The sequence below is a fragment of the Electrona antarctica genome (genome assembly GCF_951216825.1).
Source record: "Electrona antarctica genome assembly, chromosome: 19".
NCBI lineage: Eukaryota > Metazoa > Chordata > Actinopteri > Myctophiformes > Myctophidae > Electrona > Electrona antarctica.
Genome location: NC_136800.1, coordinates 30,645,153 through 30,671,781, shown reverse-complemented (window position 1 = coordinate 30,671,781; position 26,629 = coordinate 30,645,153). Strand labels below are relative to the sequence as shown.

General features: G+C 43.4%; 2 protein-coding genes across 2 annotated transcripts in view; both read left to right on the top strand.

Moving 5' to 3' along the window:
- Nucleotides 1-402: 402 nt before the first annotated feature.
- On the top strand, nt 403-9,529 carry LOC306943111 (vitellogenin-like; the record flags this gene model as incomplete). Its single annotated transcript, XM_079529313.1, has 7 exons — nt 403-472; nt 5,468-5,634; nt 5,741-5,811; nt 6,484-6,649; nt 7,030-7,167; nt 7,492-7,669; nt 9,381-9,529. The coding sequence occupies 7 exons, from the start codon at nt 403-405 to the stop codon at nt 9,527-9,529; spliced, it is 939 nt and encodes a 312-aa protein (XP_079385439.1).
- A 3,588-nt stretch (nt 9,530-13,117) lies between these two features.
- LOC306943110 (uncharacterized protein) overlaps nt 13,118-26,629 on the top strand; it is a gene marked incomplete at its 5' end in the record, with an annotated part of 74,022 nt that continues 60,510 nt past the window's right edge. Inside the window, 15 exons of the mRNA XM_079529312.1 lie at nt 13,118-13,129; nt 13,605-13,790; nt 15,246-15,398; nt 16,307-16,451; nt 16,858-17,016; nt 18,193-18,311; nt 18,427-18,630; nt 19,331-19,492; nt 20,299-20,483; nt 20,999-21,181; nt 22,167-22,258; nt 22,670-22,842; nt 24,120-24,273; nt 24,794-24,873; nt 24,968-25,148. Of these exons, the coding sequence (XP_079385438.1) occupies nt 13,118-13,129; nt 13,605-13,790; nt 15,246-15,398; nt 16,307-16,451; nt 16,858-17,016; nt 18,193-18,311; nt 18,427-18,630; nt 19,331-19,492; nt 20,299-20,483; nt 20,999-21,181; nt 22,167-22,258; nt 22,670-22,842; nt 24,120-24,273; nt 24,794-24,873; nt 24,968-25,148 (2,188 nt within the window). The remainder of the gene's footprint in view (nt 13,130-13,604; nt 13,791-15,245; nt 15,399-16,306; nt 16,452-16,857; nt 17,017-18,192; nt 18,312-18,426; nt 18,631-19,330; nt 19,493-20,298; nt 20,484-20,998; nt 21,182-22,166; nt 22,259-22,669; nt 22,843-24,119; nt 24,274-24,793; nt 24,874-24,967; nt 25,149-26,629) is intronic.

Here is a 26,629-nt window from a genome sequence, read left to right as displayed (position 1 = left end):
AATGGCCTACAAAAATAAAGAAGGATAAATCATACCTTATGGGTACTGTAGCCTATATGTTTTGTAATATTAATCAAAATATACTACAAAGCCTAAATTACAAATAATTGTAGCGGAGTAAACGTATTTCCTATCTGAGACGTAGCTAGTAGAGTACAGACAGTAGCCTATTGACAAAATTGAAATATTCAAGAAAAATAAAGTGCAGACAGTACTTGAGTAAATGTACTCAGTTACTTTCCACCGCCCACTGCGCACGCACGCACGACATAAGCGCACGACTGACGTTGCGGGCTGGGCGTGGTGGACCCCAGGGGCGGGGCGGGTCGTGCGCGGTGGAAAGTCGGTCGGTAGGCATAGCAGCAGCCAGCAAGGCAGCATGCATGGGTTGTTGGGTTCGTGATGGGGGAGGAGAAGAGAAGAGAAGAGAAGAGAAGAGCATACATACAATCAGTGGTCTGGTCGAAGAGAAGTAGGCCTAAGCTACTCAGGTAGCTTTAACTTAAATGTAACAATACCACCACATGTCGAAATACACGGTTACAAGTAAAAGTCCTGCATTCAAAATGTAAGTAAAAGTATACTACTAGGCCTACACGTTTTGCTTATCAAAATATAGCCTACTTGCAGAACCAGGCTGGCTATTTAGGTATACTATTACTCATGTGAGTCATTTCGTTAGTCTGTTATATGGCTGCCATGTGCTCTGTCTGTTATTATCTGCCTCTTGGCGAGTTCTAGCCCTGAAACATGTGAACCATGGGAGTAGGCGAGTTCATTCTTGAAAAAGAGACTTCAGCGTCAATGTTTTTACTGGTTAAATAAAGGTTATATAAGGGTGACAAAATGTGGGCCATGATTAAAAAGAAGAAGGAAAAAAAATCGAAGGAATACCAGGAAATTAGCCAACCAGGAATTAGGAATACCAGGAATTATCCAACACGCTGCCGAAGCAGCCTGCCATGTGTCCACTCCAACACCTCCCACCCACCCCCAGTCAGTCCCGGCCAGCCCATGTCACGACGACCTAGTATATTAATATATACCCTCTAAGGTCACGACCCATGGCCCATGTGGGTCGTGACCCGTCCCGTGGCGATATCCTTATCGCGATGGCGACAAAGAATTCAACAGGCCGACCGAAATGATCTGTAAATATAAACAGAAGACGAAGAGGCAACTGAATTAAGTAATGCGTTAATAATTACCTGCTGTAGGATATTCGAAATCCATTCATCACCACTTAAAAAAATGGAAGCTGGTGAAGTTGGGGCTGATTTTAATGCTGCTGAATAGATTAACCTATCATATGTATAGTAACTAAGCTAAAGCTGTCCAATTGTATCTGAGATATTAACCTCTGAGATATAGTGGAGTAAAAGTATCAAAAGTGGAAACACTCAAGTATTGTATTGTACCTGGAATTTAATTTGCAGTCAAGTACACTATTTGTTATGACTATATATTGTATTATGAATAACCATAAACCAAAATAATGTCAAAATCACTTTTCCTCAAATCAAATGGACATACATGGACACTAGGTGTCTCTCTTTGCTCATGCTCACCTATGCCAACTGTTTCTTTGTTCTTGTGCTCTCACTGTTGATGTTGAAGTTTATGAATGGACTTATTTAAGGGCTTCTTTAAGGTTGTATGCCATTCAGTATTATTTAACTATGGTCATTACGTCAAATTGATTGATTGATTGAAGTATTTATTAACAGTTTGCAGAATTACAGTACATTTCAAGTACAACTCAAACAAACAAACAAACAAAATTTTCAATTCATCATAACATTTAGATGTACAAATATACACTTCTATATAGCAAAAAACAGGAAATCATCATAGAGGAGGTAAAAAGTGTGTGTGTGTGTGTGTGTGTGTGTGTGTGTGTGTGTGTGTGTGTGTGTGTGTGTGTGTGTGTGTGTGTGTGTGTGTGTGTGTGTGTGTGTGTGTGTGTGTGTGTGTGTGTGTGTGTGTGTGTGTGTGTGTGTGTGTGTGTGTGTGCAACTCCCTCCTTGCTGGTGCTCCGGCATCTGCCATCAGACCTCTGGAGCTTGTTCAGAAAGCTGCGGCTCGTCTGGTGTTCAACCGCCCCAAGTTCTCCCACACAACCATCCTTCTCCGTTCTCTACACTGGCTCCCCGTAGCGGCCCGCATCCAGTTCAAAACCCTGGTGTTAGCCTATAGGGCAGTGAAAGGAACAGCTCCTTCCTATCTCCGGGCTATGGTCGATGCCTACACCCCTGCCCGACCACTTCGGTCTGCCACCTCGGGGCGACTGATTGCCTCGTCACTCAAGGGTCCTTCTGGCCGATCCACACGGTCACGACTCTTTTCTGTTCTGGCCCCACAGTGGTGGAATGAACTCCCCACTGATGTTAGGACAGCAGAGTCACTGCCCATATTTCGCCGCAGGTTGAAAACCCACCTCTTCAGGAAACACTACCCTTCCTCTCTGCCTGACCTACTTGTTGTTAACTAGTTGTACGAACGCTTGTTTTCTATTGTTGTATTGTTTATTGGATCTTGTTTAGTCGATACACTTAATTGTTTTAGCTCATGCTCATTTGATTTAGCTATTTTGTCTCATCTGGTTAAGGAAATAGGTAGCTGATATATTGCACTTTTACCTTAGCGCTAGGTATACTCTTGGTTGCTTGTTTTTGCAGAAAATGCACTAAAAACTTCTGGTGATTAGTAGTTTTTGTTCCCTACCTATGTTGAATACACTTATTGTAAGTCGCTTTGGATAAAAGCGTCTGCTAAATGACTGTAATGTAATGTAATGTAATGTGTGTGTGTGTGGATCTTTTGGAGGTTTGTTCATGCAAGACTGTTGTCTGCGTGATAGACTGAACATCAGCCTCCTTTACAGGTGATTTCTGATCTCTCAAGACAAATTCTGCTAACAGGTGAATCTGTCAGCACAACTGCCTTAACCCATTTAGGACTGAGGGCCATTCTAAAAATGCTTTCTAAATCCTGACCTAATTTTCTGAAAAACGTATTTTTCAAAAATGTTATGCTGCTATATAGGCCTATATTGCAACAAGAACCCCAAAAGGAGTTCCCGTCCAGAAGGTTCAAACCACCAAAAAAAAGGGGTTCCCGTCCTTTAAGCATGTAGTGTTTGTTGTTGTTAGTAGGAATAAACTAACACAGAAGCACTCGGGAGGAAGTGGACCACCGGCCCATGTCCACCGGCTCCCTGGTTATCTGAAACCCTCAGAGCTGAACGAACACCTCTCAAGGCAGCCGAAAGGAAGTGGCGTAAGACACCAGATGACCTTTCCCACTTTCACTCCATTCTGCTTTCTCCCTCTCACTATCCACTGCTAAATCCTCTTTCTACCACACCAAAATGCAATCATGTACCTCTAAATCTAACCCAAGGAAGCTCTTCTCCACTTTCTCCTCCCTCCTTAAACCCCCTCCCCACCACTCAACCTTCATCCCTCTCATGATGCTTTTGCCACCTACTTCGAGAAGAAGGTTGATGACATCAGCAGCTCCTTTTCCCATCTTCCCCATAATGAAGCGTTGGACTCACCCAAAACTAACCCAAACATCATGCCTGTCCTCTCCATGTGCACTTAAGCCTCTCCAATTGATCCAGAATGCCGCAGCACACTTGGTCTTCAACCAGCCAAAATTCTCACGTCTCCCCTTCTCCGCTCCCTCCATTGGAGTACAAAACACTGATGCTGGCCTTTAAAGCAACCAAAGGTATGGCAGTGTGGCACCCCCAATATCTTCATGATTCTTGATGACAATTTTTTATGAATTTGATGTATTACCATGTGTTCTTCTTGCTTACTGTAAGTCGCTCTGTATTAAGAGCATCTGCTAAATGCCTAAATTGTAAAGGGGAGGACCCAAACCGATTTCCTGGTTCTACACAAAAAAGGAAGGAGGCAAAAACAAAGTGGGATTTCATTTTTCCATTTTTGAGTTGTGCAAACCACTCCAACAACTGGCTTTGTACCCGTGTACACATGTTCGTACCAAAAAAATAATCACACCCGTGTGAACTGAGTGGTGTAAGGTCTTATATAGACTGATCAGCTGTGGTCTGACGTAATGTCTGACGTAATGAAATCACACCCGTGTGAACTGGGTGACCATAGCAACCATGCTCATTTTTTTGGTACGGACAGACACGTAAACTAACAAAGCCAGTTGTAGGAGTGGTTTACACCACTCAAAATGAGCATGGTTACTATGGTCACTGACATTACGTCAGACCACAGCTGATCAGGCTATATAAGACCTTGCACCACTCAGTTCACACAGGTGTGATTTTTTTTAACCGAATGGGCTCCCAGATTGTTTCTGCAATAACGTGGAACTCCCAAACCATGTGTGGGTTTTTTGTGTGTTCTTTCAGTCAGTGGTTCCCTGTTCAAGTAAGGGGGGGACCTCCCTTTAGTGGGGGTCCAGTGTTGTGTCAAGTGATTGGCCCAGTGTGTTTGTAGCTACAGCTCGAAAAGTATTTCCTGATTGGATGCTGTGAGCAGCATGGGTCACACTGGTGGAGGAAAGTCCACATACAAGCATGGTCATTCACTTGCTGTGAACAGAGCCTGGTTTTCACCACCAGTTCCTTACATGTTGGAGGAGACATCCTGAAGGCAGCCAGGGCTGCAGTATAACTCCGGGCTAGCCATGGCCAAGTCCTTGTTATTACTTCATTTTGCATGTCTTTCATTTGCATCTCTTCTTCTACGTGGTAAGTTTTCAGTGTTTTTTGTAGTGTACATAACATTATACAGCCAAGTCCTGTGTCAGTTTAACTTTGCGACTGTACAAATGTAATTTGTCCATTTGGTTTCATTTGTACAGTCTCAGAGTTATTAATGGAAATGAATACTGAGGATATTATGGCTAGTTGTTCATGCAACAGGTGGCATTAATTAACTGAACTAAGCAGAATTGTGATGTGGCTGTGAGCATTCACTTAAAACATCTCATGCGATTTAAAGATTTTGTGAAGATTTCTGTACTTGTGTTTCCGTGTAGTAAGTGATTGCTTTCAGGTGGAACCTCATCTTTGTGATTCCAGTTGTGCCGGTGAGAGCTGCAGGATTATTACACTACTGCATGTTTTGTGACAAATTCTGACAACTGTCAGGTGGAAACCTCATAATGTCTGTAACTGTTACTGTTCAGGATTCGTATTCAAACACAGCAAAAGCAGCAGATCTACAAGCTCAAAACGTGTTGCTTTGCACCACCTTTCAGGCTTGCAGATCAGCTACTTTTGATGCTTTTCTGTGACGCTGTAGTATGATCAACTTTGGCAGGGTATATATTTTTCGAAAAAACACAAAGTTAGAATAAGGAGATATGAGGTTTCTGCCCGACAGCAACAATATTACAGTATATTACAGTAGGCTACATTACGAATTACAGTGCATGCATGTTTCTCTGATTGTTTTCTATCCATTCGCGTCCATAGGGTTACCTTACCCTGAGCTTTCCTATCAGCAAGGGGTGAGATATACATACAGGTACAGCAGTACGATAGCCACGACTCTGCACGGCTCCAACTCTGGTCGGAACGGACTGGCTCTCGACTGTGTGGTTGACATCGATGTGATCTCCAAGTGTCATTTAATGATGCAGGTCAGCATTTTGGACAAAATTGTTAAAAAAACAATGAAGTAGTAGTACTCAACATACAAAACGTACTAAATGTGATGAGCTTGTATGTTTATTGTTTACTCTTTAGATTAGGAATCCCCAGATAAAGCGTCTTTCCCCCCAGAAGGAACATTCAGTGCAGCGCTTGAAGAGTTTGAGGTAATGCTGTGTTATAAATGGTGTGTGTGTGTGTGTGTGTGTGTGTGTGTGTGTGTGTGTGTGTGTGTGTGTGTGTGTGTGTGTGTGTGTGTGTGTGTGTGTGTGTGTGTGTGTGTGTGTGTGTGTGTGTGTGTGTGTGTGTGTGTGTGTGTGTGTGAAACCTCATGTCCAAAACCGTTAGTTTTTAGGAAATAGAAAATAGAACCTGTGTTCCAATGGATCCAATGTCGGTATTATTTAGTCAAAAGCACTTATTAATACTTCACATTGGTTAAATATTAAAGAAACGCCAACACAGTTAACTACTTATTGCTACTTTTGTGTGACACATTAGTATGATGAAGAAGAGCATTCATTTAAGATTCTTTTTTAATCCAAATTTAAATATGGATATACAAAGTTTGCCTGATAGCAATGATATACTATATAATAATGTATGTTTGTGTGTGTATTTGTTTTTGTTACTTTCTGTACTATCACTTCACTTTCATGCATGCTATTGTCTATTCCAGGTCTTGTCCTGTGTTTTATGTGTATAAGCTCAAATCATTTGGAAACGCTACAACCATTGTCCTATGAATGTGATGCTCTGTTCAGACAACTTCCCTGTCACAGTCTGGGGTCTTGTCTTGAAGCGGGTCAGGGGGGTCATCTGGTGTTTTTGTTTCCCAGGGAGGCGCTGGAGAGGACGCGCCTCAAGTTCTCCCTGCAGGGGGGAAAGGTCACAGCCCTTTGTCCACAGGAGGGGGAGCAGGTGTGGGCCCTCAACATCAAGAGAGCAGTACTGAGCATGCTCCAGACGTCGCACATGTCTGCCCAACAGGAAGTAACAGAAGAGGTGAGGGTGGATACGGGCCGGGGAATGTGATAAATGGAGCTCCCTCTGCTGTTTGTGATTGTACTGTATGTGGCAAATAAGTTATCGGTAATTAACTAATCGACTATATTACTATTCGTCGACTAAAAATGTATTTTGTCGAGGACAGCCCTATCTGTCACGGTTTAGTTTTACACAGTCTTTAGTGTAAAACTAAAGACTGTGCAAAACACACACAATAAATAAAGGGTTGAGGCAGAGAGTCACGGAAAAGGGAGAGGAGTGGGTCTGTTCATACCAGCTGACTCCAGTCAGTTTAAGATAAGATAAGATAGATGCCCCCCGCATCATGCAGTGTGTGCGCAGGGTAAATAGCTCGCACTGTCTCTCTTCCTCCTCAGACTGATGTGTACGGGACCTGCATGAGCAGGTACGAGAGGCGAGGGCCCCTGCTGTTGAAGACACGGGACCTCAAACAATGTCAGCAGCACAGACTGGATGACTTCTGGCCCCATTCTACGCTTCTTACTGAAGACGCTGTGAGCCTCCCGCCCCTTTCTTTTATAAAAAAATGCAAGTTAGAATACTGAATCTGTATGATTCTGCGAAAATAGCCAATGTACAAGCTCACAACACATTGTGCTATCATTTTTCTTATATTGTTGTTGACGGGCAGAAATCTCTTATCTCCATACTCCAACGTTATTTTATTTTTTTCATAAATCAATACCCTTGTACTATCTTGTATCCCACAAAGCATAAAAAGTAGCAGATCCGCTACTTTTTGAATCCTGAAAAGTAACAGTTTTGGACATGTTATGAACCCGTTATGACAGGATCTTGGCTGTCTCTGTTGTGCCCAGACAGTGGAGTCCAAGATCCAGTGTGCTCAGCGCCATGGGACTGCAGTCATGGAGGAGGTCAACTGTACAGAAGCTGTCTCCATCGTAACGCTGTCAGCGGCAACAGGAGTGATGAAGACACAAACAGTGTCTTCTCTGGTCCTGCTCCGAGCTCAGACAGGGACACCTCCAGGACTAGGTTAGTGTGTTGGTGTTAGCTCAGACAGGGACACCTCCAGGACTAGGTTAGTGTGTTGGTGTTAGTGTGATGGTGTGTGCTTTACCTGGCATGTATAACTCTAATATCGTTGCTGTCGGACAGAAACCTCTTGTCTCCATAAGTCCATAATGTATCCTTTTTGCCTATTTGTTTTCATAAATAAATGCCCTATTCGACCATACTACAGCGTCACACAAAAGCATAAAAAGTAGTAGGTACACACATGTTTTGAGCTTGTAGATCTGGTACTTTTGCTATTTTTGAATTCGCATCCTGAAAAGTAACAGTTTTGGACATATGAGGTTTCCACCCTATACCTATCTAATTTATACTGACTGGGTCGCTCACCAAAACTATCAGAATTTCAACCAACATTTGGGTAGAACAACGGTCAGTGTGACAAGGTAGCATAGTGGAAAGTAATAAATTAGGCTATAGGCTATGATGAATATATTTTTGTTTGAGGACAGTAGCTAGTTTTTTGTTAATGCAATATAACCATAACATCTGCATTGTTTAGTCTCTCTAGTCTTCCATTGAGACATTTAGATCCCGGTGTCCGGTAGGACATTACTGGTTGAAGGTCAATAAAGTTATCTGAAGTAGACAGGGCACTGCATTGGACACTATGCTCTGCAATCTTTATTGTGGTAGAACATCATTGCATGTAATCATTCCTCTCTGTCAGTAGAGAGACAGACATTAAACGACAGACATTAAAACGTATGGCTTCAAAATCTTTCAGTCCCCACAGTATGCAGTGCCATATCCAACCAATGAATCATTAAAACCTCAACCCTGTTGCACTTTACACTCTAAAGTGTATTATCTTAACAGCCCATTCGGAGTACGATCCAGTGGCGGTTTGGAGTGTTGGACGTTAAAGCGACAATCCATACGTTTCGAATTTCATGACAGCGTTTTCCCACCTCGGAGACCACCGCTCATTCAGAATAACTTTCTGCTTGACCATGCAGGGGAGATGTTGCGCGTGTGAGCTTCATGGCAGTACTCCCTGTCAACCAGCAGGTCTCCTACTTGACACCAGGGTGTGAGCTTCATGGCAGTACTCCCTGTCAACCAGTAGGTCTCCTACTTGACACCAGGGTGTGAGCTTCATGGCAGTACTCCCTGTCAACCAGTAGGTCTCCTACTTGACACCAGGGTGTGAGCTTCATGGCAGTACTCCCTGTCAACCAGTAGGTCTCCTACTTGACACCAGGGTCTAAATTCCTTACTGGAAGAGTAGATAGACCACCTCCGACCACTGCAGATATACTAGTGATATTGTATTAGGGGTTAGCTTGATTTCACTTCATTCAAATATCACTTATTTATTTTTTATTTTTTTTTTGATAATCCTCCCTACTATAGAGTGTGCTGACCATATAAGGACATCCTCCCTGTCCCCAATGAGCCCCTGGGGTCAAAAAACCCTAGTTTTGGTGGCGGGTGACAAAGCCTTCATCCAATCAGGATGAGAGGGGCCTTCCTCCAATGATCGAGTGGGGCTGTTGCACTTCCCCCCGCTGTAGAGCGTGTGCATGTGCACATTTTGTTACCGGGGCAGACTGGGTGGTTTTCCAAATGACCCAAATCACTGAATGCTCCTTTAAAATTATATTTTATTCATAAAAATAAGTTCCATGTTGCAGCTGTAAAAGTCTCTTCCCTTTTCTTGCTGTGTCAGATTCTCCAGGTCCAGGTAAACCCACAGGCCTGCAGTTTGAGGAGGACGGAAGTGCAGGGCCAGTCAGAGGCAAGGGGTCCACACCTCAGCAGGCCAGCCAAACAGTCCGGATGTTATGTGGTCTCACCTCAGACCAGCAGCAGGTATAGGACTCAAAGTTTCATCACAAGTTGTCAGAATGGGACAGCAGCCAGGGCTATATAACATATAGGCTTATGTAAAACAGTTCAGTTCAGTGCTGGTCTATTACAAAACAATCACATCCGTGTGAAATTAGGGGCGCTCTTGTTATCGTACATCAATTTATGTTATTATCATTTAACCATGATACAATGTTTTAAAAAAGACATTCAATATATTATTTATATTATATAAATTAGATTTAATTCCCTTCAATATCAATGGTGTTTAATGTTTTGATGTTTAATTTACGTCATATTTAGCGGAATTATCAGCTCTTATCATCATGCATCATCATGCATCATCTCATACTGGCCATTGGCCAATCAGAATGCCTGTTGCCTGTGATTGGTTAGCTGATTTGCTCGTTTACATATGATGTAAAGTTTCCCTTCAATGTCAATGGCGTTTAATTTAGTTTAGTTTTGATGTTTAATTTACGTCATATTTAGCGGAATTCTGACGTCATTTCTTCGTTCATTGTCAATAGCAAAACTGGAGACTGGCGGGGACAAAATTTAGCGGACATTTCACCGGAATTCTCTTACCGTGGTCAATGGCAAATCTTGAGACGTGTGGGGACAAAAGCTGTTTATAGGAGGGTCTAGCGCCCCTTAAAACACACACTTCTGTGAAGTGAGGGGCGCCCACCCACTGTATTTATATCGGCCTCATGACGTCTTACGTCGCCATTTAGTGCCCTAAACAAACATTAAAGTCGATAAACTCAAAAATCAAGAAAAGTGCTGATCTACAAGCTTAAATAATATGTGTCGCATTGTGAGGTGTTGAGGTGTGAGGTGTTGTGAGCTTGTAGATCATCTTTTCTGTTTAAGCCATTTTGCAATGGGCCACCACTACGACTTGGGGGGTCCCCCAAGTCTGAAATACTCAAAACAACAAACCTTTGAATTTCTCATGCCTATAGGCGAAACATATCTACAGTGTTAGTCCCTTTCACAAGCCCAAAGGGCTTTCTTCAAGTAGTCCATCCCCTGCCAGACAGACGTTGGCCTGTGTGTATCGTGTTTGCACGTTGCAGTTTCACTTCCCTTGTGGCCTCGCTGTGTCCCGAGCCAATGCTTTTAATTCCTCACTCACACAGGAGTTTAGTCAAACCCAATCTGGCAAACATCATTAAAGTCTGTTTATCTAGGAGAAGTGTGAAAGGGCCCAATCTGGCAACCCCTCAAACCCAGAACCCCCCCTACTCTCTTTGATCGGTTAAAGCCTGATTCATACCTCGTCTTATGACGGTGTTGTGCATAATTAAGCATTATGCTTTGGAGATCAGATGATTAATGGGGCTGAATGAATGTTCGCAGATGTATGTCGGGTTGTTTTAGTTCACATACTAGTTTCGATTTGGCAGACATCCAATGTTTGATTCATTGAATAAAGCGACGCCGTCTTGACGTCTACATTTGGATGTTGTTATGAACCATGCCTTATGTTGTCTGATCTGTTCACAGACGTCACAGCAGTTTCTTCATCTAGCCTTCCAGCTGAGAGATCTGTCCCTTTCCCAGCTCAACACTCTGTGGCAAGAGGCCTCTTTTAAGTGTCGCAATGACTGGTCAGTGTTTCCTCTCCCTCTCTCTTTCTCTCTCTCTCTCTCTCTCTCTCTCTCTCTCTAGCAGATGTACAAGCTCACAACGCGTCACATTCGTGATGCGTTGTGAGCTTGTACATCTGCTATTTACAGCACGCAACACCAGTCTTTAAATCAGGCTTTAGTCAGTTCAAAGTGTAATAGTGCATGTTTTCCTTTTTATATATTCAATATTTGTACCACATGACATGTTTCTCCACTGTGTCGCACCATAAATGATTTACCTTGCGCTGGGCTGGGCTAAATGCATTAAACGCCGCTTGCTTGACGATGCTTGTTTATGGGTTGTAATGAGAAACGTACACAGCCTCTGGCCAAGTCTTTGCACAAAGAGCGGTCTGTATGTGGGACAGTGGCCAACTTCATTTCAAATTCCTCTGTGACACACACATGACCTATATGATGAGGCCAAATGAAGATGGTGTCCTCTCCCCCAGTCCTTAGCCTTTACTCTATGTCAGTAACACTGCTACTTACTAAATGGCACACCTGCCTGTATCTGTATCTGTGCTGCTATGACAACCCAGCGTTATCAATAAAGGTCTATCTCTATCTGCCTGCAGAGCCAAGTAGGCTATATGTGAAACCATTTGTCTTCTACACATATTGGCATGCCATTAACGTAACACACCATATCACCACATTAGGAATCCATAATTGCTGTTGCAATATCACATCCAAGTAATCGCCATTAACCACTTACTATAAGCCTTATTTTATACTTTAAGATGTTTGGGAAAATAGCTGATCTGCAAGCACATAACATTGTGTGAGCCTGTAGATTATTTCCAAAAGTGTTAGTACATTTTGGAAAATGTTTGACTATATTCCATAGGTTCTCAAACCTTTCAGGCTGTGACCCCCCAAAATAATCATATTTGAACTGGGGATACCCATGGCCTGACGCCTGCTTTTGAACCAGACCGCAAAAGAACAACGTGGCCTACGCAGGCCCATGGCCGTCTTGAGTGACAGGCTGACAGCCAGGCAGAGTTGTATTTTAACGCAAGTTCTTCCTATGAATGGAAACGCCAAAGTGATTTCTTGATTTACTCATATGAATGGAAGCATTGGAAGTTGTCAGGTTGTCAGTTGTATGTAACGCTCTGTTAAAGGGGCATTCCACTCATTTTCAATATTTTACTATATACCTTAGAGCTGTTGTGTGGAAATAATAAAAAGTCCCCCCATTCTGTGTTTCCTAGAACTGGAGGTCTGACAAAAATCATTAACATGTTAATGATTTTAAATTTTGAAAAAACGTGAAAATGTGGTACAAATATTGAATATATATATTATTTCAAAGTGAACGTTTTTAACTCAAATCTTTGCTTCTGGGGAGGTCTCTGGAACAATATTTTCACATGGGGGTCGGCGGCCAATTACATATAATTTTGGGGTCATTGACATGAAAATGATTGAGAACGACTGACATAGAAACATGCGTTTTTCAGAAAACTGTCCATGATTTAGAAGGCATTTGTAGAATCGTCCTCAGGTCTAAATGGGTTAAGGCCTCTATATCTCGGTGTGTTTTGTGGTGACAGGCAGCCTCTGTTGGATGCACTACCAGCCTGCGGTTCAGAGAACTGCATCCTACTGCTGTGTGATCTGATCCAGAACAGGGACATAGAACCGGACCAGGCCCATTCCTACCTCAGCACCTTCGCCCTGATCCCCCGTCCGTCTCCTCGGATCATCCACTCCATCAACGTAAGGAAGATCGTTACCTCGTTTTCTCATGTCTCTATTTTGTGTCGAATCGTTTTTTAACAGCACATTCTGGATTCTATGTTTTAACCACTTAAACCCCATACGTCGCTAAGCGGAGTCCCGCAGAGTGACCAGTGACGTTTCTGTTTTCACTCTAGATTGAATTTCTTCGCTGAAAATTTCCAATAGACAAGCTCGCAACGTGTTGTTCTGATCTTGTCTATCTGCTATCATGTTCTTGCCAGTGTGTGCATATTATGTATGTATGTATTTTCTTTCTTTCTTTTTCTTTTTTGTATGGCTTTTTTGCCTTTAATTGATAGGGTACAGTCAGTAATGTGACAGGAAAGGGGGAGAGAGATGGGGGGAAGACTCACGGCAAAGGCTGATGCGCTCGGGATTCGAACCCGAGGCACACTGTTAGGCTGGATTGGACCGCTAAGGCCATTATGTATTTTGACAGTCTAAAAGACTGCTTCAGAATACATATCAGTAATATTGTCTCTGTCGGTTGGAAACCTCATATGTCCAAAACGGTTTGTTCTGAATTCAAATAAAAAACTTGCAAAAGTTAGAATATGGAGATATAAAGAGGTTTCTGCCCGACAGCAACGATATACTTTAGTACACAATGCTTCTTGATAACATTCCGCAGCTGTGAGAAAGTATGTGCAACTTAATGTATCTGCAAAACATATCGATGCATGTCTATATTTTAGGCTTTGTTGGAGATCCCAGAGGTGCGCTCCAAGGCTCTGCTGGCTGGCTCCTCTCTGGTCTATCAGCTGTGTCACAGGTCCGAGTCCCCCTGCGCTCACCTCCATCAGGTGCAGACCTTCACGCGCGCACTGGAGGACATCCTGGCTGAAGGCTGTGAGGGACAGGATCCAACAAGGGTGTTAGAGGTACAGTACAGTAGCTTATAGCGTAAACAGCATCATGTTATTGGGGGGGGGGGTATATCTTTTTTTGGCTCTGGAGGCACCAGCTCCTTTTTTGTGTAGAAATAGGAACTTGGTTTGGCGCCTCCCCTTTCTTAGTCCACTTCCTCCCGGGTGCTTCTGTTTATTCCTACTAACAATAACATTACATGTTTAGGACAGATTAGGTTAGCGATGATGGTAATCGTTTTCTGAGCTCTCAGCTGTACAAACTACAAAGTGTTGATTAATAATAATAATAATAATAACAATAAACAAATAATTAAAAAATACAGCAAAAAAAAACATAAGCAAAAGCATAAAACAACATTAAAATAATAGCAAAAAAGGCAGTGAATTTTTATATATGCCCTTGAAGGTACTTTGAGCAGGTCAGCACTAAAAGACCTCAGGGGACGGTGTTTGGGACATATCTAGGCAGGCAGTCATAGAGGTAGGAAGGTGCCAGACCATTGAGAGCTTTATAAACAAGTAAAATCATTTTTAAATCAATCCTAAAAACACCCGTGAGCCAATGAAGTGAAGCTAAAACTGGAGTAATCATGATCATGACTATTGTAATTCGCTCCTTACTGGCCTACCGGCATGTGCACTTAAGCCTCTCCAAATGATCCAAAATGCAGCAGCTCGTCTGGTCTTCAACCAGCCAAAATTCTCACATGTCTCCCCCCTGCTCCGCTCCCTGCACTGGCTCCCAGTCGCTGCCCGCACAGAATACAAAACTCTGATGCTGGCATTCAAAGCAACCAAAGGTATGGCTCCCCCATATCTTGCAAGCATGATTGAACCCTACAAACCCTCCCGCGCACTCAGATCAGCCAACACAGGAAAGCTGGAAGTACCCTCACTAAAAACGCCGGGCCAACGCTCCACACGTCCCAAACTCTTCTCCCTTCTGGCCCCAAAACTGTGGAATGCACTCCCCGTTGCAGTCAGAACTGCAGCATCACTCCCAATCTTCCGCCGTAGTCTGAAGACCCACCTTTTCAGACTCCATCATGGCCCATAGCACTTATCCTACCCCCTTAGATAGCACTTTTTAGACTTAGATAGCATTTGAAACAGACTTATAGCATGTCATGTAGACAGCACAATAATTGCATTGTATATAGTCATAGCACATCATAGTAGCCTACATATGTATAGCATATTATAGTATATATGTATAGTTAATATGTATAGTGTCATTATATAGATATGTTCTAGTTACGTTCTTAGCTTACGCATGTTTCTTGATAAATGCATTTTATATATGTGATGTATTCCCATACTTTTGTTCCTGCCTAATGTAAGTCGCTCTGGATTAAGAGCGTCTGCTAAATGCCTAAATTGTAAATTGTAAATGATGACATTGGATCGTAGCATGATCATCTTTTAAGACGACACCCTGTACCCATGCGTTAATGCTCTCCCACACAGCTGTTCCATGCATTGAAGTCAGTGGGAAACGCTGGGCCGGCCGCAGTGTCCCTCGTCCCTCTGCTAAATGCCTGTGCTCTGGGACACTCGTCCGTGATGGAGTTGAGACTTGCTGCCATTCAAGCCTTCAGACGCATCCCCTGTTCTGCTGATGTGAGTAGTACAGGCTGACCATGGCTAGAGACAGCTCTCACACAAAGCACAATACATGCATTCTTTAAGAAGAAGACTGAGTTTTTTGGCCAGGTGCTTAAAAAACATCCTGGCCTACATTCACTACTACCTCTAGTAGCGACCGTAGTAGACACTTTTTCATGATTGGCTGCCTCGTCTCTAGGGGGCTGCCTCTAAGCCAATTATATCATTACGCTGTTATGATGTGATGTTATTTCACTGTTGTTCAGCACTTTGTAACGCATGTTTTAAAAAGTGCTATATAAATAAAGTTATTATTATTATATTATTATTAATGGGAGACTTACCCATAAAACCCATAGTCTGAACGGCATAAAACCCATACTCTTGAGTCTGAATGCCGCAATGTGAAGCCGTGAGCTGAGGCAGAGGCTGCAGCACACAAACTAATTATACTAGATGTTCATATACTGTACGAGAGCTTTCTGCACCTGGCAGTTATGACTCGTCATTCTTGTATTAATACTAAATATAGGTGACTTTTTTTAGATTTTGTCACGATTAGTTTATAAATCATGGACATCTAAAGTAAAGAAGTGGAAACCTCATATGTTCAAAATGATTCAAATATATTTTTTAAATAGCAAAAGTAGAAAATCTACAAGCTTGAAAAGCGTTTCAAGCTTGCGGATCAGCTGCTTTTGGCGCTTTTGATCGATGCTGTAGTCAAGGAGGGCGTTAATTTACAAAAAAGAAAAGAAACAAACAATACAATATGGAGATAGGAGGTTTCTGCCCGACAGCAACGACATGTGTCTCCTGGAAGCTCTAATTGGTTCATGATGAACCCTGGCTGAGGTTAGGAGGTGAGACGGTATCTGACAGACAGACACGGCGACTGACGGGCGATTTCCGTCCCTTCCCAGAGGTCCTTGCTGTTGCAGCTGTACCGCTCGACCCAGGAGGACGCGGAGGTCAGGATCGGCGCATACCAGCAGCTCATCCGCTGTCCCGATCCACGCGCGCTCCAGACGGTGAAGATGACCCTGAGAAACGAGACCTCCAGCCAAGGTGTGACTCAGTGTCTGTCTCATTGTGTGTGTGTGTGTGGGGGGGGGGGGGGGGGGGGGGGGGGTCTCAAGGGGGTTCCAGGGGGTCCCCAGCAAAAGTAGTTATTATTGTGTCACAATCATTTTAACCAGTTCTTGTAAATCGGTTCTTTGTATGTCGGGTGGAAACCTCAACCTCCAAAATTAATACTTTTCAGGATTCAAATTCAAAAGTAGCAGAAAGTTTCGAACTGGTGGATCTGCTACTTTTTATGCTTTTGTGCGAAGTTGTAGTATGATCAAGTAGGGCGTTAATCTTTCAAAAAACAAAAACAATAAAAAAAACACAAAGTTAAAATATGGAGATAAGAGGTTTCCGCCCGACAGCAACGTCTTATACATCTACTTTATACCGCCGGCGTTCCCAGTGGGCTCGTACGTGTGGAGTCACCTGACCAGCATCCTGAGGAGCGAGGACCCCTCCAAACAGGCCCTGCTGGAGTCGCTGCCTGATGACATCGTCAGCAGAGACTTTGAGTCGGAGATTTGGAAATACTCCTCATACGCAGACTACACTGTTGGATCAGGTAACGGCAGGTTCACAACGCAGTCAACCCTATACAACCTTATTGTGGTAACGACAGGTTCACAACGCAGTCAACCCTATACAACCTTATTGTGGTAACGACAGGTTCACAACGCAGTCAACCCTATACAACCTTATTGTGGTAACGACAGGTTCACAACGCAGTCAACCCTATACAACCTTATTGTGTAACGACAGGTTCACAACGCAGTCAACCCTATACAACCTTATTGTGGTAACGACAGGTTCACAACACAGTCAACCCTATACAACCTTATTGTGGTAACGACAGGTTCACAACGCAGTCAACCCTATACAACCTTATTGTGGTAACGACAGGTTCACAACGCAGTCAACCCTATACAACCTTATTGTGGTAACGACAGGTTCACAACGCAGTCAACCCTATACAACCTTATTGTGTAACGACAGGTTCACAACGCAGTCAACCCTATACAACCTTATTGTGGTAACGACAGGTTCACAACGCAGTCAACCCTATACAACTTTATTGTGTAACGACAGGTTCACAACGCAGTCAACCCTATACAACCTTATTGTGGTAACGACAGGTTCACAACGCAGTCAACCCTATACAACCTTATTGTGTAACGACAGGTTCACAACGCAGTCAACCCTATACAACCTTATTGTGTGCGTGTGTACAGTGTTTTAATAGCTTTGTGATAACCCCATGAGAATAGTGAAATCAGACCCCTATGATCTATAAGGGAAATCATTATTTCACAAAGAGGCTAAAATATGAGTTAGGGTTGCAATTATGAAGAGATCCAGGTCACGGTTAGGATTAGGCTTTTAGTAGGTTTAGGGTGAGGGATTAACCACATTAACCCCGATATCCCTATTTTGGGCTATTTTTTCAATGTGTTGTACAATATAGGTATATGGCTTAAGTGGTTTCGGTTATTGTGGGTTTTAGGGATTTTGAGGTTAGGGTTATTTAAAATGTGCATTTGAATGAAGTGTGTGTGTGTGTGTGTGTGTGTGTGTGTGTGTGTGTGTGTGTGTGTGTGTGTGTGTGTGTGTGTGTGTGTGTGTGTGTGTGTGTGTGTGTGTGTGTGTGTGTGTGTGTGTGTGTGTGTGTGTGGGGGTGTGGGTGTGTGTGTGTGTGTGCGCGTGCGCGTGTGCGTGTGCGTGTGTGTGCGTGCGTGTGCAGGTATGGGAATCGCAAACCTGGAAGGATCTTTGGTCTTCTCCCCCAAGTCTTTCATACCGAGATCTGCCGTGGCCAACCTGACTGTGTATTTCCACGGTAGAACCTTCAACCTTCTAGAAGTGAGCAGAATAATATCAGATTGTATTTTTAGACCAGTAAAGATGCCAAAGTATTATTTATTACAACACATGACAAGTTTAACAACTATGTGAATCCTGCTTTTCCAAATGACAGGTAGACCTTCGTGTTGAAAACGTTGAGCCACTTTTGAAGAACATATTTGGTCAGGAGTCACACTCGGCTGATCGGGAGGAGCCCACCACTACCACTGGAAATGGAAAACACAAAGAGAGGTGGAGGAGGAAAACAGAGGACGCTGGAGAGAAAGAAGCGTGCTCATCCAGCATCTACAGTTATCTGAACCAAGCCAGAGCCATGGTGGGCAAGGAGAACACAATTCATCATTCTGACGACAGTCAATATCCACTTTTTGTGTTTTTTCGTAAATGAATGCTCTACTTGATCACACAGCTGTGTGACACAGCGTCACACAAAAACATAGCAGCAAAAGTAGATCTGCTACCTTTGCTGTTTTTGAATTAAAATCCTGAAAAGGTTCTGGACATGAGGTCTCCACCGACAGGGAGCGCTCAAGTTAATGATTTCCTTTTTTTTTGCTCTGTACATTACTAATTGCAATCCAATAATATTGTTGTGAAATAGGCTATTCTGCAAATGAGCACTTTTACGTTTGGTACTGTAAGTATATTTTGACACAATACTTTTGTACTGTTATTCAAGCAAAGATGTGAACACAGGACTTTTAACTTATGTAATCTCTGTCGGGTGGAAACCTCATATGTCCAAATATGTTACTCTTCAGGATTCTACAGCAAAAACAGCAAAAGTAGCAGATATACAAGCTCAAAACGCTTTGCGCCATGCTTTGAGCTTGCGTATCTGCTATTTTGATGCTTTTGTGTGACGCTAGTATGATCAAGTAGGGCATTCATTTACGACACAAAAAACACAAAAAGTTTGACTATGGAGATAAGAGGTTTCCTGCCGGACAGTGACAATATAGTATTTCTATATTGTGGTATTGTTACTTAGTACTTGTGCTATTCTCCCCATGCAGTTGTCAGGGAGGAGGAGGAGGACTGAGGAGGACAGGCCCAGGTGCTGGGTCAGCGTGAAGGTCTTTGGTAACGAGCTCAGCGTGTTCACCTGTGATGACCTGTACGCTCAGCTCAACCAACTGTCTCTGACCGTGGCTGGCCTGGCTGTCCGCCTGCTCAAGGTAACAGTGTGGTGGTGCTGCTCACCTTGTCCAAAATGTCAACTGGCTTTCACAGCGGGGTCTGGGAGGGTCTCCCGCCCAAGCACCCAGAACCGAGAGGAAGAATTGGAAGGAAGCCAAATGGACATGCTGGCCGATCATAGGTACTGCAGCTGGGGCCAGACACATGAACGAGTGATAGAACACGATACAACAGAGCTCGTACTCGATACTAGCGGTGGTACTTGTTCATGACTCAAGCCCTGACGCGTTCATGAATAAACTATGACGTAAATAGGACGCGCCCATCACTTTTCCAACCCGGAAGAAGGGATGAAAAGGATACTCCCTTTTCGCGCTGGGTGAGGAAAGTGGTGTGGTCACACACACAAAACTATGATAGGGGTCCGCGGCCTTTCAAATGTGTATATATATATATATATATATATATATATATATATATACACATTTGAAAGTCTTTGGCCCGAAAAAGTTTGAGAACTACTGATTTTCTTTTTTTTTCATCTTTTATCCCACGATTTGTCAATTATCTAATGTGATCCTGGGCTCTACACACCCTCCGCCAACCTAGTCCCCATATATGGAGGACATGGGGAGAGCAACGGACTTGAACTCATGCTTCCTTCATGCCTGAGTGTCCAAGTTGCTCCTTTACACCTGACAGGGGGGAAGTTTCCCTGGTTGGACGTAGCGCGTGGAAGGAACACGTTATTCCAACCAAGAACTACTGATTTTGAAGGCATTTGTAGAATCGTCCCTCAAGGTCTTAATTACTTCTCGTGTCTGTGTGTCTCTTTCTTTACCAGGGCCAGGAGGTGGAGTTAAACCACAGGGCGGTAGTGATGACAGAGGAGCTGGTGTTACCCTCTCTGTCTGGCCTGCCCATCAGAATAGCCGTCAACATGACCTCCCTGCTGTCACTGCGACTGAAGGGCAATGCAAACTATAGGGACATGACTCACTTCTTACTGGCAGGCTACATCAAACCTAGGTGTGTGTGTTCTGGATACTAAACAAAACCTTGTTTCAGGATCCAGTGATATACACTACTGTAGGTATACTGTACTGCGTACTCCACATGTTATGATAAATGTGGAGAAATGGGAGGTGACATTTACCAATTTGCAGCTATTGTTTTGTATTATCGCACAGCTATTCAACATCATGAAACGTCAACGTGGGGTCCAGGGACCCCCACGGGTCCTTGTGGGCGTACCAGGGGATCCCCAGCAAAAGTAGTTAATGTAGCATCATAATCATTTTAACCACTTTTATTTTATACTTTTGCTATTCAAAAATAGCACATATACAAGCACTTGTAGATCCTTTTTGGGGGGGACAAGTATGTTTTTAAAGCGAACATTTTAACTCAAATCCTCGCTTCTGGAGGTCCCTGGCACAAATCTTTTTCAGATGCGGGGCCGCGTCTAAATACATATCAATTTGGGGGTCCTTGACATGAAAAACTCGCCATAATGTGACCTGTTGTGTGTGTGGTTGTCGCAGTGCATACGTGGGCCTGTCAGCCAGGATAGGAGTGGACAGCGCTCTGGGTCAGGCCGCTGTGGAGTGGAGCTCCGAGCTGAGGAGCTCGTCCAGCCTGGACGGCAGCGTCCTGGTACAGGAGGGACACGACCTCAGGGTCACCCTGAACACACCTGAGGAACTCATGGATGTCATCTCTCTCAGGTTCCCTTTTTATCTCTGTTGCTGTAGGGCAGACACCTCTGATCTCTCTGAAGTAAAATATGTTTACACTTTATGCGAATGAACACCCTTGATCATATTATACGAAAGCTTCAAAAATAGCACATCCACAAGCTCGAAATGCGTCTCGAAACGTGGCGCAAAGCTAATTGCGCCACGTTTCGAGTTGCATTTTTTTGTCCATGTTTTTCAGTCGTGGAAAATAATGTTTTGCTATTTTTGCAAGCTTGGAACATGGCTTGGAACATGGCACGAAGAGATGCATTCATTTTGAGCTTGTAGATCTGCTATGCTATGTTTTCTATTTGTTTTATTTGAGTCCTGGAAAGTAACAGTTTTGGACATATGAAGTTTCCACCCGACGGAGACGTAGTGACAATTCAACATCAGATGTACCGTTGCAGACAGCAGCGTCTTGTAGATTATTACTGTTTAATGTGAGGATTGTTATGGTCATAACAGATGAATAGTTAAACTACACACTCCTTTGCTTCACTTTTCAGTGGATCAAAATTTACTAAGAGAGGTTTTGATTTGTAAATCAATAATTCTTAATCTTGTCCAAAATTACTTGTACAATCTCCTTGCGAAGTCACGATTCCAAGACTCTTGACAAACAAAGATTAGCTCAGAACAGCTCTGAATTGTATACTGTTCCCGGCTCGTTAAGTGAAACAATCTGAGAAACTCTGGGACTGAAATAAAATACTTAAATAGTAGTTTCTTCCTTACAAACATTCTCTTTGAAGTTGCATTTTAATTACTGTTAGCCACTGTACCTTTCTGATACAAAGTAATAAAGCAATGGAGTCAAGTTATCAGAGAATGTTCTCCTGCCAAAATACGAATGGCAACTGTAGAATCAGTCAGTGGGCTTAGTTTAATGACTAGTTGAGGACCATTTTGGATAATTGCATCCATAATAGCACGCATAATAATAATAATAATAATAACTAGTCTCTCACAGCTCCAGAGTGTTTCATGTGAGTGGTGACCATAGAGAGGAGATCAAAGGACCAAAGAGTCGGGTTGAAAAGACCACCTGCACACCTAAGACCTGTAAGTCCTCGTCTGGGGTTTTCTGTGAAATTGTGCATAATGTACATTGTGCACATGTTGTACTGGAAATGATTTGATTGGCTGAGCACGAAATGTGATGTATGATGAGTTTTAATGTTTGTTTTTTTAAAATGTTTTTGAGGGCCGTAAGCCCCTCCTATAGCCAGCTTTCTGTGTCTGTGTGCCCCTCACTTCACACGAGGCATCAAATGTAAAATAAAATGTCTAAATGAGCATCATTTTAAGTAATAAAGTAATAAAAAGTAAAAAATCACATTTGTGTGAAGTGAGGGTATCTCTTATCATCATACATCACCACATTCCGGCCAATCACAATTGGCGTCCTCGCTTTTTATCCTCAAATCCGTGGTACACACAGACACAGAAAGTGTTATTATTTATTCATTCTAGGGTCTAAGATGGTGGGCTGGCAGCTGTGTTCCAACATGTCGTACCCCTCATCTGGCCACCAGGGGGCTGTTCTTCCTCCCCCCGGCCCGGTCCACCTGTCCCTCAGGTTGCTGAAGTTAGACAGAGGTCTTCATTACTACCAACTGGAGGCTGCCTACTCTCTGGTCATGCAGGTATACTGTCATGCAAGGCGCTTTGCAGCGTCCATTACGTTCACCCATTCACCCACTGAGGGTAGAGGTAACCATCCAAGGCGCTTTGCAGCGTCCATTACGTTCACCCATTCACCCACTGAGGGTAGAGGTAACCATCCAAGGCGCTTTGCAGCGTCCATTACGTTCACCCATTCACCCACTGAGGGTGGAGGAAACCATGCAAGGCACTTTGCAGCGTCCATTACGTTTACCCATTCACCCACTGAGGGTAGAGGTAACCATCCAAGGCGCTTTGCAGCGTCCATTACGTTCACCCATTCACCCACTGAGGGTAGAGGTAACCATCCAAGGCGCTTTGCAGCGTCCATTACGTTCACCCATTCACCCACTGAGGGTAGAGGTAACCATCCAAGGCACTTTGCAGCGTCCATTACGTTTACCCATTCACCCACTGAGGGTAGAGGTAACCATCCAAGGCGCTTTGCAGCGTCCATTACGTTCACCCATTCACCCACTGAGGGTAGAGGTAACCATCCAAGGCGCTTTGCAGCGTCCATTACGTTCACCCATTCACCCACTGAGGGTGGAGGAAACCATGCAAGGCGCTTTGCAGCGTCCATTACGTTCACCCATTCACCCACTGAGGGTGGAGGTAACCATGCAAGGCGCTTTGCAGCGTCCATTACGTTTACCCATTCACCCACTGAGGGAAACCATGCAAGGCGCTTTGCAGCGTCCATTACGTTTACCCATTCACCCACTGAGGTAAACCATGCAAGGCACCAACCTGGTCATTGGAAGCATAGGCGTTCAGTGTCTTGCTCACTGACACTTCTGGGAGCCGGAGACCGAACCGGAATCTGATTCCTAAGCAGCCACTCTACCTCCTGAACCACGGCCGCCAAAGTCTACATTTATCTTGTGTTTATCTTGTGTTCAAAATCAAGTATAAATCAACAGGGGGGGGGAATGATACGTCTGGCTGCCCCTCTGGAAATATTAATAAAGATAAAAAAACATTTTGTGTCAAAGTTCAAGATCACAATTAAGGTTACAGTACAAATGATAATTGGTCGCATCTCTTTAACATAACTTGATGGTGTTGTCGTTGTGTGGACCTGCTCCCTGTCGTGTGTGTGTGTGTGTGTGTGTGTGTGTGTGTGTGTGTGTGTGTGTGTGTGTGTGTGTGTGTGTGTGTGTGTGTGTGTGTGTGTGTGTGTGTGTGTGTGTGTGTGTGTGTGTGTGTGTGTGTGTGTGTGTGTGTGTGTGTGTGTGTGTGTGTGTGTGTTTTATAGACGGGCTCTTGGCTCCCGAGAGACGCCTCCCTCCACCTCCTCCTGGCCACTCCCAAGTCGTCCGTCCCCAGGGACATGTCTCTGGACGTGGACCTGAACCCCCACAGGCTGCTGGTCAAGGTCACCCATCCCCTGAAAACCATCCACATCCAGGGTTAGTTTTAGAGGAGCAGCCTTGATGACTACATGCTTTTTTGAGTGGTGTAAACCACTCCTACGACTGGCTTTGTTAGTTTACGTGTCTGTCTGTCTGTCTGTTTGTACCAAAAAATGAGCATGGTTGCTACGGTCACCCAGTTCACACGGGTGTGATTTCATTACGTCAGACATTACGCCAGACCACAGCTGATCAGGCTATATAAGACCTTACACCACTCAGTTCACACGGGTGAAAACTACACGCAACTAACCATTAGCCTCTTAAGCCCTATGTACTTTGTTGTATAACAAACAAGCAAAAATTGCCGATCTACAAGCTCACAGCCCCGCCACAGCACCCCGGGTTGTGAGCTTGTAGATCGACTAACTTTGCTGCCTTCGAGAAGTTCCAAATTTGGGGAATGTTTATCAAAGGTTGGATGAATGTTTTTTTTTTGTAAAGATTTCGCCTATAATGATATCAACGCAAGGTTTGAAAAGGGGGTCAAATAAAATATTAGCCGTTGTCCTTCCAGGTCAACTGGAACAAGTGAGGAACGTGCAGACAGGAAAGCTGGAGCTGTTGATCGATAACATTCATCATTATTACATCATGGTATGTGTTGTGACTTTGTCTTTTAATAGCTCTCATTTAATCTCTGTGAGATACCCGCAGTCGTACATATTTGCTGTCTTTGTTCCTGCCACAGGTGTTGGCTGATACCCTAACGCTCCTGTCAGAGCAGCGGACACGCTATCACCTGGAGGCCAAAATGGCAGCGGACGGACGTCCCATGATCCTCTCTGCCAATGTGACTCGCGGTTTAGGCAGGAAGACCAGCTTTGCTGCCACGGTGAAGAACGTATTCCGGGAAACTGCCTCGCTCTCAGGTGTTCATCCCCCTTTCACAGAATGAGCATTTATCCTCCATGTTGGAAGAAACATGCTACATTATGTGAAAAACAACAATCGCTATACCTGTATACCTCTGTTGGGTGGAAACCTCATATGTCCAAAACGGTTTTCAGGATCCAAATTCAAAAACACCAGAAGTAGCAGATGGACAAGCTAAAAATGCATTGCTTCGCATCACGTTTCGATGTTGTGGATTTGCTACTTTTGTTTGATGCTTTTGTGTGACGATGTAGTATGATCAAGTAGTAGGGCATTCATTTACAAAAAAACACAAAGTTAAAATATGGAGAAAGAGGTTCCTGCCCAGAGAAACAATGTAATATATATAAACATAAATGTAATAATGTTATTGAATCTTGTAAACAAGTCTCAGGCTCCTTTTCCACCGGTTGGTCCCCAATGGGAACCAGTTCAGTTCTTTTTGGTTCTTAGTCCATGAGCCAGAGCTCCAAAATTGGAACGTTAATTATGAATTGAGTGGGCAAAACCATACCTACTGTATATTAGATTGTTATCACCATGACATTTCCCCAATTGATTACTTACACGAAGACAATGATTTATTGTATTACACATTTTACATTTTTAAATATGCAAATTAGGCATTATGTAGGAAAATATGCAAAATAATAGAAAATATGAAAAAGCTACTACTGTGGAAGGGTTATCATGTATTAATTTACTTGTATTGATCCTATAAACAATTATAATATAGGTCTAGTTTTTCCCACCAATGTTAGAGCTCTGGCTCATGGACTAAGAACCAAAAAGAACTGAACCGGTTCCCATTGGGAACCAACCGGTGGAAAGGCGGTCTCAGTGGATTTCATGCTTTTCCAATGTTTTACCCACTCTAACTCGAGCATCTTATCTTATCTTTCAAGTTAAAATAAACTGAGTAAGCAGAGTAAGCATGAGCCCTAGTCAACAAACTAGGTAAATATCCACATACTTAGAGTACAGTGAGAACAATGCAGTGCCTCAGAGAAACTAGGATACCAGGTAAACATCAAACCTAGTATCTGTCAAAACAACACGATCGCCATGGTTACTGGTCAGTCACGCTAGAAGAAAGAGAACTACAAACAGTCCAGTGCAGGGCTTCATTTATTACATTTATTTATCACATCCAACAACAAAAGCATGTCTTCTCAGCCGGGTGTCTAAAACGTGCTTTCCAGGATTCAAATTCAAAGATGTCAAGCTCAAAAGATAACAAGCTCAAGCTAACAAGCTCAAAAGATAACAAGCTCAAGCTAACAAGCTCAAAACGAGTCGCTTCCCGCCGCGCTTCTAGCTTGTAGATCTGCTACTTTTGATGCCTTTGATACAAAATGTGAAGATAAGAGGTTTCTGCCGGACAGCAACGGTATATATAAACATCAATATATGTAGCGGTTTGATTATTGAATCTTGTAAACAAGTCACAGTGGAACAGTCATGCTTTTAGGCCACC